General features: G+C 34.7%; 1 protein-coding gene across 2 annotated transcripts; it reads left to right on the forward strand.

The window, feature by feature from the left end:
* The first annotated feature begins 2,060 nt into the window (after positions 1-2,060).
* Positions 2,061-11,851, forward strand: frs2b (fibroblast growth factor receptor substrate 2b). Of its 2 annotated transcripts, none has more exons than XM_042715811.1 (7): positions 2,061-2,411; positions 4,305-4,413; positions 6,423-6,511; positions 6,616-6,802; positions 8,376-8,534; positions 9,807-9,976; positions 10,385-11,851. In XM_042715811.1, exons 2-7 carry the CDS (start codon positions 4,383-4,385, stop codon positions 11,360-11,362), a joined length of 1,614 nt encoding a protein of 537 aa, XP_042571745.1. In that variant the 5' UTR covers positions 2,061-2,411; positions 4,305-4,382; the 3' UTR covers positions 11,363-11,851. The 2 variants fall into 2 exon arrangements, with proteins under 2 accessions (XP_042571745.1, XP_042571746.1); XM_042715812.1 differs by lacking the exon at positions 2,061-2,411 and adding an exon at positions 2,579-2,884.
* Positions 11,852-15,986: the final 4,135 nt, after the last annotated feature.

Here is a 15,986-nt window from a genome sequence, read left to right on the forward strand (position 1 = left end):
GCAGAGTTGCAGAGCCCATAATACCCTGTACCACACTTCTATTGATATGATTCCCTTTGAATGTCAGTTTTGATTTCCTCCCCCTCTGTTTTATGAGCAAAAGCCTGAGGTCTGTGATATAGCTTGATTAGTTCAAAGGTATTGTCAAGCCAGAGCCCAGGCCACCTTACTGACAGCGTCCCAACAGCAACAGGGATAGGCTAACCGACGCCGCAGACTGGGACCACCACTCCATCCAGTACAGAGAGTCTGGCCATGGACCTTCCTCTTAGGGTTGAGTCTCAGAAACTGGCCCACTGCTTGGTAGCATCAAGATCCTCCAAATTCTGTCCAGTTTCTTATGACCTCCTACTGCCCAGGTAAATGCATGTTCATTCCACCTTCCATACATCACATCTTAAACCTGTTGTGCTTATTGTCCATAGAAAGAACAACTATCTGGTGGATTGGGACCCAGTCCTGGGTTCTGGCGAACAATATCCTGGGCCCAAGCCTCTGATGTGATCAGGGTGATGAAGTCCTGTTGCATCACCCTTATCACAGCAGAGGGAACAGAAGAAGACAGCTTTCTATATCATTTAGACTAAAAGTGGAGTTCCTTCTTGCATTCTTGTTATTCTGTTGCAATGGCAGATAAGTCTGTATCATCTGCATAACAATGAAAGCGGGAGTATATATAGGGGGAAAAAACCCACAGGAAAGAGGAGCTGAGGTTGGTAAAAATTCAGCAACATTAACTGCATAACATCCCTTTGACAAATAAGTCTTAAACCACTGAAGCCTACTCCTCAAATTCTGACATAGTGCTTAAGATGAGAAACAAAGAAACTGTGATCTATGGTATCAAATGCTGCTTTAAGAACTAATAATACTGATTGTAGAAGCTCCAAAATCAACAGTTAATAAAATATCATTATTAACTTTTAAAAGTGCTGAATCTGTACTGTTTTTTTCTTTCTTTAAAACCTGATTGGAAAAAAACACTTAATTTTTTCTCTAAAAATATCTGTAATTGGGTGGAAACTACTTTCTCCAGAACTTTTGATAAGAATGGCAGTTTTGAAATCTGCCTAAAATTAGACCAAACTGAAGAATCCAAATTAGGGATTTTTAATAAGATGCTGCATTATAGCATGTTTAAACAGACCGGCACAGAATCTGTGACCATTCAACAATTCAATAGAGCCAGAACACCCTCAATAAAAAGTTTCATCTGTATCTTGTTCTTTTGATGATTACCTGAACAGCGCAGTCATGTTGCACCCTCCATTATTAGGGCGTGAATTCACATTTCCTTTAGCCAGATGCATATTTGTTAATGCATTAACAGGCACTATGGATAGCAGTCTTCTCTAGCATTATATATTTTGTTGCCCCATTTTGGATAAAGAAGGTTAAAATTAAAGATTCAGAACATGGAACACAGGTGGAAGACTACAAAGTAAGTGCATGGAAGGATCGTGTTTGTAGCTAGATCCATCAAAAAAAAAAAAAAAAAAAAAAAATGAAAGTACCCCTACAGACAGTCTTAACCCTTTTTGTAATGTTAATGAATTTGGATAAATATGCACTTGGTTAGTAATTTGCATAAATCAGATCCAGAACATCTCCATAAAAAAAGCTGATTCTTGCATATATGTGGTTTCAGTGGTAAAATAATTTGTTGTACATTTCGAATACATTTTGTATCACATATCACATACATGTTTCACTTATATTTTTATTGTGTATAATTTACAGTAGAGCTATAATACAAAATATCTCCTTATTGTGTGTATTTAGTATATTTATATTAAATTATTTTAAACTAGTGACAGTAAAAAAATAAAGTGTTTTACGTGAGTTTATTATCTAAAAGTCCACAGGACCTAAACTGCCCATAGTTCAAGAAACAGCCAATAATGCCAGGTACAGCTCTGTGTCCGGAAGATCTGATGTCAGTGATTTCTCTGAAGAATTGTATTACGTGCTGCAACTTTAGTTTCTGGGCCGCTTCGGACCACCCATTCTGCGCAGCAGAGCCTCCAGCACTCACCGAACGTAACCCACGTAAAATGACTACGCGCATGCGCAGGGTCCCCTAGCTAAATGCTAATGCTAGCACACACTAGTCTGCAGCGGCCCTAGATAGCAACAAAATAAACTAGCAAATAGCCTTAACTCCGAATTTACTGTTTATTGTGAGCTTTTACTTTACACTATAGTGCGCTACGGCGGTCAGATAAACGTGCTTTATGTAGGTAATGTTTGACTACTAAGTGAAAGAGGTTAGATTATTTTGGCGCTCGGGCGGACCTGTGCTAGTTTAGCTAATGATTCTTACTTTTCAGAAAGTTAACATATAAACGTGTGATAATATGTGGAATATTAAGCGATGAAAAAAATACATCCTGACTGATTAAAAGCTTGTCGTAAGTATTTTTTCCCCTCATCTATTTAAAAGAATATGTTTATCTAACTAATCCTATCAACGTTATATTTTAGCTGGGTTACGTTAATCCATTTGAATTTAAGAGTTAAACAGCTGTGTGAAATAAACAACAAAAAAGTGCCAGAACAAACTTTGTTAATTTTTTTTTTTTTTTTGGTTTATTTTGATGTGATTGGGTAATAATAATTTGGATTTGTTCTGTTCTGTTTTCACATTGAGTTGTCATTTGATGAATGTTTAGATGTCGTGTTGAGTTAAATGTACTCAACTGAAACCATCCCGTGTTAGGTAAACTGTATACTTTTCTAGTTATTACTATTAAAAAAATATTTGTCCGCCTAGTTAAAGTTAAGTGTTGCGACCAACATGCAAAACACAAACAGGAAAATATGTCATACACAGAGGACCCCTGTGACCCCTCATTCCTGTGTGTCAGGGTCAATAAAATATCAGGTAATTCTATTTTTATGACAAAGCAAGAAAAAAAAGTTCAGGTTGCAAAATGTCATTTGGTTTGACTCCCCAAAACTTTTTTTTTATTAATTAAATATATAAAATTATTATGCTTAAAAGTTTTTGTGTGTATATTGTTTTTTGTGTTTTTGCTTTTGGTTTTTGGTGGTTGTTTTTTTTTATAAAATGAATTTTTTCAAAACCAAATAAAACTGAAGTGAATACTAATTTATGCATTTGGTTATCCAAAATGACTTACATTGCTTTCAGGTTATACATTCGATTAGTTCATGAATTGACTGGGAATCAAACCCATGACTGTGTCATTGCATGCTGTACTGTCTGAGTTACAGGAATGCAATCATACTATACATAGAACTATTTCCTTTTCTATATGGGTGGTGTGGATAACTGTATTGACTGTTAAATAGGTGGTCATTTTATTTTTACGATACAGTTTGGTCTGACTAAAATGAAAATACACACCAGTTTCTACCATTCATTTTTAAATCTTTCTAAAATAATGACAGTAATTAATTATGTCTGTTCACTCAAAAATATATCAAGCACTGCAATTGTGAAGATTAATCTGTAAGAACAAGGCAGTAATCAAAATTACAGTGTCATGTTTTCCACAATTTATAGAAGTTTGAGATGATTTTTAAAGGCTGTTAAAATATTTTTATTTTTCTATATATTTTTTTTCATAATCAGTTGTCATCATGGAACGCATGAGTGTGAGAGCAGGATTGCTTTATGAAAATATTCCAGAAATGTTTAATTTTCCAAACCATTAAGATTACTCACCTCTTCCTTGAAATGTGGGATGTTTGTAGACATCATGTACAGTCAAACATTTGTAGTTCATTTGCAAAAAAAAGGCCTCTAACACTGGCTTGCTGTATTCTTTTTCTATTGTTTTCTTTTTATGAATTGTATAATTTAAAAAAGAACTTGCTGCGTGTACTGTGTTAAGCTAACTGAGACTTGTTATAGCACTTGCGTATCATTGCTGTTTTGTTTATTTTGATTTCCTTCCATTGTCCTCATTTGTAAGTCGCTTTGGATAAAAGCGTCTGCTTAATGACTAAATGTAAATGTAGTTGTAGGCATCATACAGGTACAGGTGTCCTCTGAAGCACCACCTCTCATTTATTTCCTTCAAAAAGTCTTACATTATGGAGAAGCAGGTAGACGTAGTATGTGTTGATGATGAGGTAATGTGTTTTAGGGGTCCATTCTTAAGCTGATAGTTGGAAGCAGTTGGATTAAAAATGTTGGAAAACATCACACTGCTCCAACAAACACCAACACACTGACCAAGAAACCCAACAACTGCATTTTTTTTGCGCAGAAACCAGTGCTAGACATATAAAAAGTTATTTGTTTTGTTTTGTTTGTTTTTTTTCCAACATTATAGGATTGCTTCAGACGCAGCTACCACATCTGTAAGCCCTTACTGCATGTAGAGAAATGACTATTTGCTTTGGGCTGGGGAATGAACCAGGAACCCTGGTGGCTGGATCTGGGTAAGAACTGTAATTTCACTTTTTAAAGGCGTCATATATTGCATTGCATTTAACATTGAAAAAAAAAAAGAGAAAGAAATAATTGCCCATTTTCTGCCTTGTTTTTGGCCTTCTGTTTTAGACATTTCTTTTTAGGTTCATACATATCTCTTCTTTCAAGACTTCAGTGCTAACGCCCACTGCTTTGCTTGCATAACAGAATAAGTAATATCAAACAAGCTATAACAGATAAAGCATTGTAATTAACTTGGTTGCTCATGCTTGTGTGATGCAACATTACTGTCTGGTCTAGTAGAGCACTAGGGTTGCAACAGGAATGACATTTTCCCAATACAGTAACTGCCTCAGAAAATTTAATGGTTTTACAGTGTTACACTATTATTATCAGTCAAAATGACCATTTAAGAATTGAAAACTTTTTTTTTTTCGGTGCTCTATTATAATTTAAACTATTTTTGCTAGATGCATATGTAAAAAAAAAAATCTAAATAAATAAGAAGGCTGTACAAGCTCCACACATGCCAGTAACTTGAAATGTATTGTCCATAAGTGTTTTTTACTAGCTATAAAAGTGTATTTGCATTATTTCATTAGACAGCAGGCAGTTACTACTACTTTTTGAAGCATAGTAATATTAATAATTATTTTATTTTACACAGTATTTACTAATGCTTATGGCCATAAAAATTTCTTTGCTTTGAAATGTTAAACCATAAAGTGTTTATTTTGGCAGAAGACTGCAGGGATATCTTAAAATTTATCTTTTGTTTACAGATATAGGATATAAACAATTCCCTTTATAAATTAGGCAAAAAGGATGGAGCTTGTTTTGCATTTTTAAATGCATGTTGTAAGCGACCCCAACGTACAGCACTTGAAGAGATCATGTGGAGAAGCATTTACTGTGAACCGAGACACTGAAAACACTGGATCATAGTACCATAGTTAAGCAAATGTACATGACGATAACGGTCAATATTCATACCAAGGTCATACCAATCCTAGTCTTGTGTAATCCATGGCAGCTTTCTTTGGCCAAGGCCCACCCATGAGGCTGTTTGACCGACATGTCAAACAACCACCACAGTTCGTTTCGTTCAGCGGCATGTTTCAGGGCATGGAAATGTCGCCACAATAACAGACTCTTGGACGTATTTTAAAGATACTGTGCCGCAAACTTTTAATATTTTACATACTTTTGAGAATCCAGCGTTTAGTTGATCCTGATAAGTGCTCGTCATCACAGTTGTAAACACGACGGCTTTCTTATTTCGTGAGGGGGTTTGGCGCTAAGGCATCTTTGTTTCCAGGCGTAACATTAAAAAACGCGACACACACATCTCCCAGAAATCCTGTATAATTCAACCAATCCGATGACGACTTGGAAACTCGTGAAGTGTTTCCACTTTTGTGTGCTGCATGCATCAGACATTCAGCCAAGGGTCTGTGGCCGTGACGTCTGAGGCTAAGACTATACCAATCCTAGTTGTCACTGCAGAATCTTTTAATGAGTAATGAATCTCTTTATAGTACAATTATCTCTTTGATGTCAAAATATCAAGTAAATGTATGAAAATAGAAAATTAGGACCTAAAGAAGAGAGTGCCCTTTTAAAGACCCTTTTGACAATGTCTCTTAAGAGTTTCTTAAAATAAACATAATTTAGCCTTTTCATGACATGGCATGGTTAGTTAAGCTGTGGAATAGAATGTGGTACAACCATCTAAAAACCTAATGTAATATTTCTAAAATGAGATCATATTAATTGAGACTGTGCTGTCAAATGCTTTCTGGGATGAAAATGCACCTCCTTTATTTTTAATACATTTAAAATAATGCATTTGCTCCCTTCTTCTCTCGTTTTCTATTTCCTGTAGTGAACTGCATTCTAATAGGCTTAATCACTCAATGACTGCAGCGAATGTCAGCTTGCACATTGTTAAAGCAGCAGAATTTGAATTGTGCTTCAGGCCAGCTGAACAGTGTTGAATTTTGTCTTTATGCTCTAGGTATCAAATGGTCTGAAGAAGCCATGGGAAGCTGTTTAAGCTGTCCAGATAAAGAATCGATCCCTGACAATCACCAGAGTAAATTTAAGGTCAGTATTTTTCCACATGCATGTATTAGATTGTGATGATCTTGTTTGTGGCGGTTGTTCTTCATTTGTATTGAGTTGGGTTTGGATTGGTTTGATGTGTTCAGGTGGTGAATGTGGATGATGATGGAAATGAGCTGGGAGCAGGTATCATGGAGCTGATGGAGGATGAGCTGGTCCTGCGCACGCGGAAATGTGATGCTGTCAAGTGGCCTTACCTGTGCCTGCGTCGCTATGGCTATGATTCAAATCTCTTCTCATTTGAGAGTGGCCGTCGCTGCCAGACAGGTCAAGGTAAAGTCTCGCAGATCATACTCGAATGTGCATAATTACAAGTTTATAAGAAATGCATTTTGTGAGACTTGGGAATAATTGGTACAGACATTTACAGTCAGAAATTCAGCAATTTGAAGACTTCCCAAATAAGGTCTGATCACAAGCTCTTTGAACAGTTATTAATGTATAACTGTTAACATTTAAACCCATGCTTTCATAAGGATGAGCTCGAGAGATTTTGCATGCTTAAACAGGTAAGTCCGGCTTGATGTGCTCCAAATAATTAGCTTCAACATTGCAGTGCCTTTCAGGATTAGCAAACGTTTGCTTCCCTAAAAAAGAATAAGAATTATGCTACATGTTTTGTGTTGTGTGTTTGTTTGTCAATCATTAGGTGTATTACCTAGAATTTTGTTTTTATATATATATATATATATATATATATATATATATATATATATATATATACATATACATATACATATACATATACACAGTACAGGTCAAAAGTTTGGAAACATTACTATTTTTAATGTTTTTGAAAGAAGTTTCTTCTGCTCATCTGCATTTATTTGATCAAAAATACAGAAAAAAAATGTAATATTGTGATATATTATTACAATTTAAAATAATTGTTTTTAAATTTATTATACTTTAAATTATCATTTATTTCAGTGATGCAAAGCTGAATTTTTAGGATCATTATCACATGATCCTTTAGAAATCATTCTAAGTTGGAAACAGTTCTGCTGCTTAATATTTTTTCAGAAAAAAAAACATGTGATAATATAATATTTTTAGGATACTACTTGATGAATCTTTTTTTGTAAAAAAAAAAAAAAAAGGAAAAAAAGTAAAGCTATGGTTTTTAAAATATAAATATTTTGTAGAATAACAATATACATACTGGTCAGTAATCTGGGGGTCAGTAATGTTTTTCTTTCTTTCGATTTTTTTTTAGATGTGCATGATAATCGTTTAGATAAATCAATACTTTTATTCAGCAAGGATGTGTTAAATTGATAAAAAGTGATAGTAAAGAAAATATATTATTAGAATATATATTATTAGAAATTTTTTTTTTATTTTGAATAAATGCAGTTCTTTTTAACCTTTTATTCATCAAATATATTAGACAGCAGAACTGTTTCCAACACTCATAATAAATCAGAATATTAGAATGATTTCTAAATGATCATGTGATAGACTGGATGTTACATGTGACACTGAAGGCTGGAGTAATGATGCTGAAAATTCAGCTTTGCTTCACAGGAATAAATTATTTTCTTTAAAGTATATTCAAATAAAAAACTATTATTTTAAGTTGTAATAATATTTCACAATATTACTGTTTTTTCTGTATTTTTGATCAAATAAATGCAGGCTTGATGAGCAGAAGAGACTTCTTTCAAAAACATATATATATATTATATATATATAACATATTATATATATATAAAAATATACATATATAATTTTTATTATTATTATTTGCCACCATTTGCAATAGTTATTGTCCACTTTTGGTAATTTTATCCGTTAGAGTAGAGCAGCAAGTGTTTTTTTGACCTTTTGTGTTGACATTCTACAGGGATATTTGCCTTCAAGTGTTCACGTGCCGAGGAGATCTTCAACATGCTGCAGGACATCATGCATAATAACAGCATCAGCGTAGTGGAGGAGCCGGTGTTTGAGCCCACCCTCGCACAAGCTGAACCAGACCTTCCCCTCACACCGCACACACCAACCAGTATGTCTGCACTTCATTCATACATCAAGCTTTGATAAAACACCTTAGAACGAGCTGAACCAGACCTTCCCCTCACACCGCATGAAGATGAAGGTTAAGTAAGGCAGCCGGTTGTTATCGCAGAATAACCCCCGACAGGGTGATCAGGGCCCCGACACGAAGAGAACGGGTCTTGTATCACCCTGAAGGGAGTTATTCTGCAATAACAACCGGCTGAATGTATATTATCTCGCTTATTACACGGCTACTTGCCACATAGGGAAATAATTAGACACTAAATATTGATTTGAGTTTAATTATTTGAACGCAAAGCTTCTGTGAACACAGCAGTTGCGAGCCAGCTGCAAATTCAAACTAGAAGGACATTAAAGGGAAATGGTGCAGTCAAACCACTTATTACACAACCTTTCACCACATAAATAATTTAGGTGATAAAATATATTGATTTAAGACAAAAATGTTTTAAAATCTTACCAATTTGTTAATTATATCTTACAATCCATTACAGCGTCCAAAACAATTGTCGCAAAATGGCAGCAGTTGCGTTTGTATGAAATGAGAGAGCGAGTCTGCAATACCATGATGGCATAAATAAATAATTGTACACATAATATTGAATTGTAGTTTAATATTTTATTAGCTAAACAAATGCAAATCTTCCACAAAACAAAATAATAAATTTTCCTGGCAAGAGTACAGTGCCGACTTCAGTTACCCGGATGAGCCTGTTATTAGTTTTTACTGGTTGTTATCGAGGGATAACGTTCCTCGGAATTTCAAGACTGACCAATCAGAATATTCCACAGAGCAGTGTAATAAATACAGATAACATCTCTTCACAGTTTTGCCAAGATTTTAAGTAGCAATGTTTTTTTGTTGTTGTTGTTTTTTTTTTACCTTTTCTACTAGTTTTTTTGAGCTGAACTTTTCTGCAACTTTCTAGGTATCTAGTATCTCATGAAACATCTGGAGATAATATTTCCCACTCCAAAAATTTAAAGAAAGTAGTACATTTTATTTCTCTTAAAGTAAATGAAGCCTATTTTTAAGACCATTAGTCTTTTTTTGCATTGCGACATTCCAGTTCTCAGTGTAAATGTAAAAATCTAGTTATTACAGCAACATTCAAAATTGTCTAAATTGAAGAAATAAAAAAAAAAATCTAAATTGTAAAGTATACAATGGTATTGTTTTGCATTTTCTTTGATTTATAGTTATTTCAATGCATGATTGTTGTAAAACAATAATGAGAATATTTTTTCTTTGCTTTAGCTCCTGGAAACCTCCTCCCTACTTTACCAAATGGCAGCTTACGGTATCCCTCATTGGGGGATGCGTCCTCTCACCCCTCTAGTCGGCATCCATCTGTTGGGAGCACGTGCCTTCCATCATTGGGCGAGGAGTCCACGCACCCTCTCCTAGCTGCGGAAGAGGCTGTGAGGGTACGTGAAAATGTAATCAGTCTCAAATCCCATTCACATTGATGGGGATTCATGTGGTTTTCACATAATTTCTGCAGAGTACAAATGTTCCCAGCACCTCACTCAGCGTTTCAGACTCAAGTCCTGAATCCTTGTGCATCTCTAACACATACACATGAATCTCACAGTTCCAGTGCAATCAAACTCAGACCCCCTTCTAAAAGACTTTTTTGATATGTGTTATGTTATATATTTTTCGTTTGAACTTTTTTTTGTGTTTTTTTTTGTGTTTTTGGTTTGAATGTTGGTGTGAAAGAGCTGTTGGTCATCATTATTGTTCCTGAAATTCTATATAGTAGCATCCCTAAATATATGGCATGTCACTATTTAAGTGTAATAGTCACTAAAGCATATCTTATGTCTCCTCAGGGTCACACATATGTGAACACCACTGGTCTGCTGGAGCAGCACAGCCCAAATGTTTTAGAGGTTCCTGCAGAACTGAATGTCTCATTAGCAGATGGAGAGGAAGCCATCCCTCAAGAGGCCCCTGATCCTGGCCCTCGAGTGCAGCTGGAGCCTGAAGGTGCTCGCTTTGTGCTGGGCCCAACTCCTGTGCAGAGACAGAGGCAGAAAGAGGCAAATTTGTCTGGGGCAGAGGGAGGGGCAAGTAACACAGCCCAGAACTCAAATGGAAGTGTTATTTCACACCCTAAAAACATAAGTGGCATAGATACGATTGACAGCAGTAGATCCGAGGAAACCTCTCCTGGAGTCTCAGTCATTCCGGAGAACTTCAACGGTTCGCTCTCGGCAGTCTCTCGGCGCCGGGTTCGGCCGCCCCCTCTCACTCCTGATGCCAACGTCAACAACTCAGCCCAGAGAAGAACGGCTTTGCTGGACTACGAGAACCTCCCTGCCCTACCTCCTCTGCGAGAGCACCCGAAGGGTGGCTGCGAAGATGAAGACGGGGAAGAGGTTGTGGAGCTTCAGTCGCAGCCCATCAATGGTTTCCACAACCATCGGCAGTACAGCCCTGACCCCACTCACTACTACATCAACACAGAGAACGTGACCGCCCCCCTCAGCGCTAACAAGGTGGAGTCGGCCCGCTGGCGGGACCGCTCCACACCAACCTTCTTTAACTTCGATTTCCGCCGCCCCTGTTTTGAGTCTCACAGACTGAACTACATTGAAGTGGAGACCGAGACGGAGAACTCTAGCAACCCTCAGACCCCAAAGACGCCCACGTCACCGCTTCCCCAGACACCCACCCGCAGGACAGAGCTCTATGCGGTCATTGACGTGGAGCGCACGGCTGCCATGTCAAGCCTGCAGAAAGCACTTCCCCGTTACGATGGTACCTCCAGGAAAACCCGCCATAACAGTGTTGACCTGCCCATGTGACCTGTCACTGATACTGCCTGAAGACACTCCTAAAACTTTACAAATTCATTCCAAAGGCAGGTGGACTTAATATCACAGAAGTCTTTTTGTTTGTAACACTTGTAGGGATTTCATGTAGATAAAAGAGTGTCGCTCTGTCTCATGTTGGCTTGAGAAGATTAACAGAGGAGCTCACCATATACCTTCATTTTATTCCTATGGTAATATACTACTACTTTTCTTACACTCGTTTTTCAGTGCCTGTTTATTTTTGTTTTATTATGTTAATAACAAGGTTGGACAACATTCCACAGGTCCATTCCATACGGTACAAATCAGTATTACTGATCACATGTTTATTTGTTTTTTTTGCCTTTATTTACCCTTTATCAAGTGACTAAGTTGTTTTAAAACCTGTATCTAAAGATAACTTCACACACTACATTTTGAATTTTTGGCTTCATATAGTAGATTTCAATACGTGGCACAATAAAAGTCTATTTTGTTTCATTGAGGTTTTTAGTTCTAAAAATGTGCAGCATAATACATACGCTATGACCCCTTAGCACCTGCCATATACATGTTTTTCATATACTGATATTAACTGGATTGCATTTCCATCTTGTGTCCGATGTGTCTCTAGTGTCATCAGTTGGAGATCCTATAACAGTTATCCACAAAAATGGAAAACACTACTTGCGTGTTATATCAGAAGTTCTGTTAATCAAAAGTTGTCTAATTTCATCAAATTTTACACTGGCAGAAAAGATCTAAATGTTTCTGTGATTATGACAGATAGCAAAGGCATCTTCAGAAAAAACAGACTCTGCTGGGGGAGTTCTTATGTAGATTTTGAGTTGTTCAACCTTAAAGAGTGTGACAGATTGTAGCATGATTGCAGTTAATCTAGACCATTTAGTTTTTCTAGTAGTAGCATTTTGTAACTGATATAGAATCGTACAGGTAACCAACATAGTGATGAATTGGGCTAATAAGATTTTCTTTTCATTTTTTAAACCACTGTGCTGCATTTTAAACCAACTAAAAAAAATAAAAAAGGCGACCCCCACCCCCCACACACAAGTTTTAAAGCTTCTGTAAAAATAGAGTGTGAAGGATAATTATTATTAATTTACCATTTACTGGTAAGTACATCTGCCAAAATGCTTAATATTTTTTGAATTGTTTTATAAGAAAGCATTGTTGCCCATGCAAGTGAAAATCACCACTACTCACAACTGAAGTTACACCACACAAGAAATAATTGACAGTGTACCGTTTATTCTGTTCTTCAGTTTTTTTTTTAAATTATTCATTGGTTCAGCGCTGAAGATAAAAATATTTTCAATTTTTATGAACAACAGTGGCAACCACTTTGGTTATATGCAATCATCAAATTATTAAACAGCGAAATCACAGGACATTTAATTTATCTCAAAATATAGGGCTGGAAACATGGTAATTTTAATGTCATGGAACTTCAAATCACATACAGAAAATACAGAGCAAGCACAAGTTGGTTTGCCAGATAAAAAAAATACCAAATGTCATAGTTGATGAAATTCTCTGTGATAAAACATCACTGATTGCAACCTAGTTCACTAAGATGAGGGGAATGAGACTTTGCTTCTCATTTCTTATTTGGGCATCCTCGTTTCTTTTCCCTGCTTCCTGTTTTCTCTGGTCTTGCAGATAACAAGGTGTTGGAGACGAGTATGTTATCATGAGTCAGTCATTCAGGTAGTTTACATGAACAAAAAACTATTTCAAAAGAGTGAGTGCTGGGTCCACGTATTCTGTGAATGTACAGGGGATTGAAGAGAAAGGAAGGCAATGGCTTTAAACTAATAATAATCAATCCCTATGAATGTGAATTATGCCTGTAATGAGCAGTTTTGGGGGAATGTTACTTTTAAAAATAATGCATTACAATTTTGCATCACTCTATAAAAAAGTAACTTATTGCATTACTTAGTTACCTGTTATGAAAAGTAATGTAATACTTTAGTTTTGTTTAACTTTTTCTCATCTGAGCAGGGCTTGCTTGTTTGTTTTTAATGTAAAAAATAATTATATTTTTGGCAAAGCTAAAAGCCCTTTCACACCAAAAGTGAAATGAATACGCCCAGGCTGAAGGAAATGTTAATTCAAAAAGCACAAACACCTTTCAGCTGTGCTGCCATTCTGAAATGCTTACAAACACACGGCAGTAGATCAACACTTTCAGATAACAGAAAGATAACACTTTCAGCATAAAGCATTCAGCATTAGCCTTATAGTACATGTGAATTCTCTATCGTTGAGCAAACTGGTTGTACACTCATTACTGTGGTGCATTATGGGATTGAATGAGAAAACTCGGTAATGCCCACTATGGTTTCAGACACCAATACGAATGTCTATCCACTCAAACAGTGCAATAAATTTTCCATTTATTTGGTAATATGAAACTAACCCCATACTTGGACATGCTTCTCAACATGAGCATAGTTTCTGATTTAAAAAGTTTATTCCATGGCTTCTATAAATACAGTATGTGCAATTCTATTATTGTTGAATAACATTACTGTTTTCATTCATGGATTTGGATGTGCTTATATATAATTTCAATTTTAATTTCTTTTTTAAATATTTAAACATTTTTACATTTTAATCTGGACGAAAACATGCCAGCCCTGAAAATATATATATCGGTTGGAAAAGTTCAGATTCTTTAGTATTGTTCTTTCTAGTTCTTTTGCACTTTAATCAGTTCGAGTTGTGTATTTTGATTTAAAGATGCAATCCCAAAAATCATATTTTATTCTATTATTTTCTTCTGGCACAAATTTTATTAAAAGAACCAGGGCGAATGCTTTTAAAATTATTATTATTAAATATTTATTTCCCAAAAAGACATGCATGTAACATTTCGAAAATACAAAATGTTTCACATATATACTCACAAATTCTGTAACATCATAAAACGTGAGTAACATTTTTAACATCAGGTATTATATATGAACATTAGGGATAACATTCATAACAAAGACATTAAAGAAAATTAAGAAAAGATGTTCAAATATTAAAGAGGAGGAAAAAGTAAAAGAAAAAACAAACAAAAAGAAAATACAGGAAAACTGTATATTTCTCCAATTAAAACAAAATGGAAGAGTTTATATGCCTATAGTTCTGATAACTTTATGGCTTGAAAGTCCTCGCAAGTTTTCAAAATAAATCTTTATGTCAGCGTTTATATGTACCACTTACATTTGTACATATAAACTTAACAAGTAATATTATATGTTAATTTTCATTCAACTTAATTAAATAAACATTTAATATATTTTAATATATACAATAAAAAATAAAAGTTTCAGTGTCCATTTTACAGAATAGCCTACACAAAATTAGGTAACACTTTAGAATAAGGTTCCATTAGTTAATGTTAGTCAACTACTTTAGTTAACATGAACTAAGCAAGAACAATCCTTCTACAGCATTTATTAATCTTAGTTAATGCTAATTTCAACATTTACTAATGCATTATTCAAATCAAAAGCTGTGCTTGTTAACATTAGTTAATGCACTGTGAATTAGCATGAACTAACAATGAATAACTTTATTTTCATTAAGTAACATTAACAAAGATTAATAAATATAGTAATAAATGTATTGTTCATTGTTTGTTCATGTTAATTAATACATTAAATAACATTAACTAATAGAACCTTATTCTAAAGTGTTACCCAAAATCATGTATTATTTATGAAATGTTGCAGTGCAATTAATCAAACATCTAAATAATGTATTATGGCATTTGCTGTCTTTAATATTCACTTCAACACTTTGTATTGAAGCATTGTATTTTATACAATACCAGCAGGTTGTTTTTTTTTTTAATTTAATTTAATTTTTTTTTTTTTTTTTTAACTTTGATTGCTTATAAGATTCACTGGAGCCTTGCAAAATTCTCAAAAAAAAAAAAAAAAAAAAAAAAAACCTGCTGGTATTGTATAAAATACAATGCTATAATCTTGTGGAGATATTGGGATACCAAATGTCTCTAAAAATTCAGTATATGTAAATAAATATCCTTCACCATTTATCAATTGTGAAAACATTATAATTTTAATCCAATAGCTGTTTGTGTGGGGAATAATTTTGTTTGTATAAAGCCAACATAAAAGAGCCTATCTATGAAAATTGGATAACTGAATGGGAAATATGTTAACCTCAGAGTCATATTTCAAAATAAACTCCTTGCTACCAACTTTTTCAAAAAAAAAAAAAAAAAAAAAAAAGATTAGAAATTATATCTTATCTTTATGTTTAATAAAATGTTTAATCCAGTTCAAACGATTCAAATCAGGCACACCTCCCTGATAATATTAATTAAATTAAATATTTCTATTTAATTAGTGAGGCTTGTTTTTACATATGAAATTGAATTGAGTCAATTTTTTAAGAAACTATTTTGGTATATCTAATACTTATGACTAAACGAGATCCCTCGGTTTTGGACAAAATAATCTTTGAGTAACAAATCCCTCATGAACCACATATCAAATTTATTTTTAATTCTCAACATAATGGGTTGGGGTTGTACCCTGTTGACTGATTCAGATTTGCAGAGCTACTGTAGGTTACTGTCTCTTTAAGTATT

Source organism: Cyprinus carpio, chromosome A25, assembly GCF_018340385.1.
Source record: "Cyprinus carpio isolate SPL01 chromosome A25, ASM1834038v1, whole genome shotgun sequence".
In the NCBI taxonomy this organism is placed as follows: domain Eukaryota; kingdom Metazoa; phylum Chordata; class Actinopteri; order Cypriniformes; family Cyprinidae; genus Cyprinus; species Cyprinus carpio.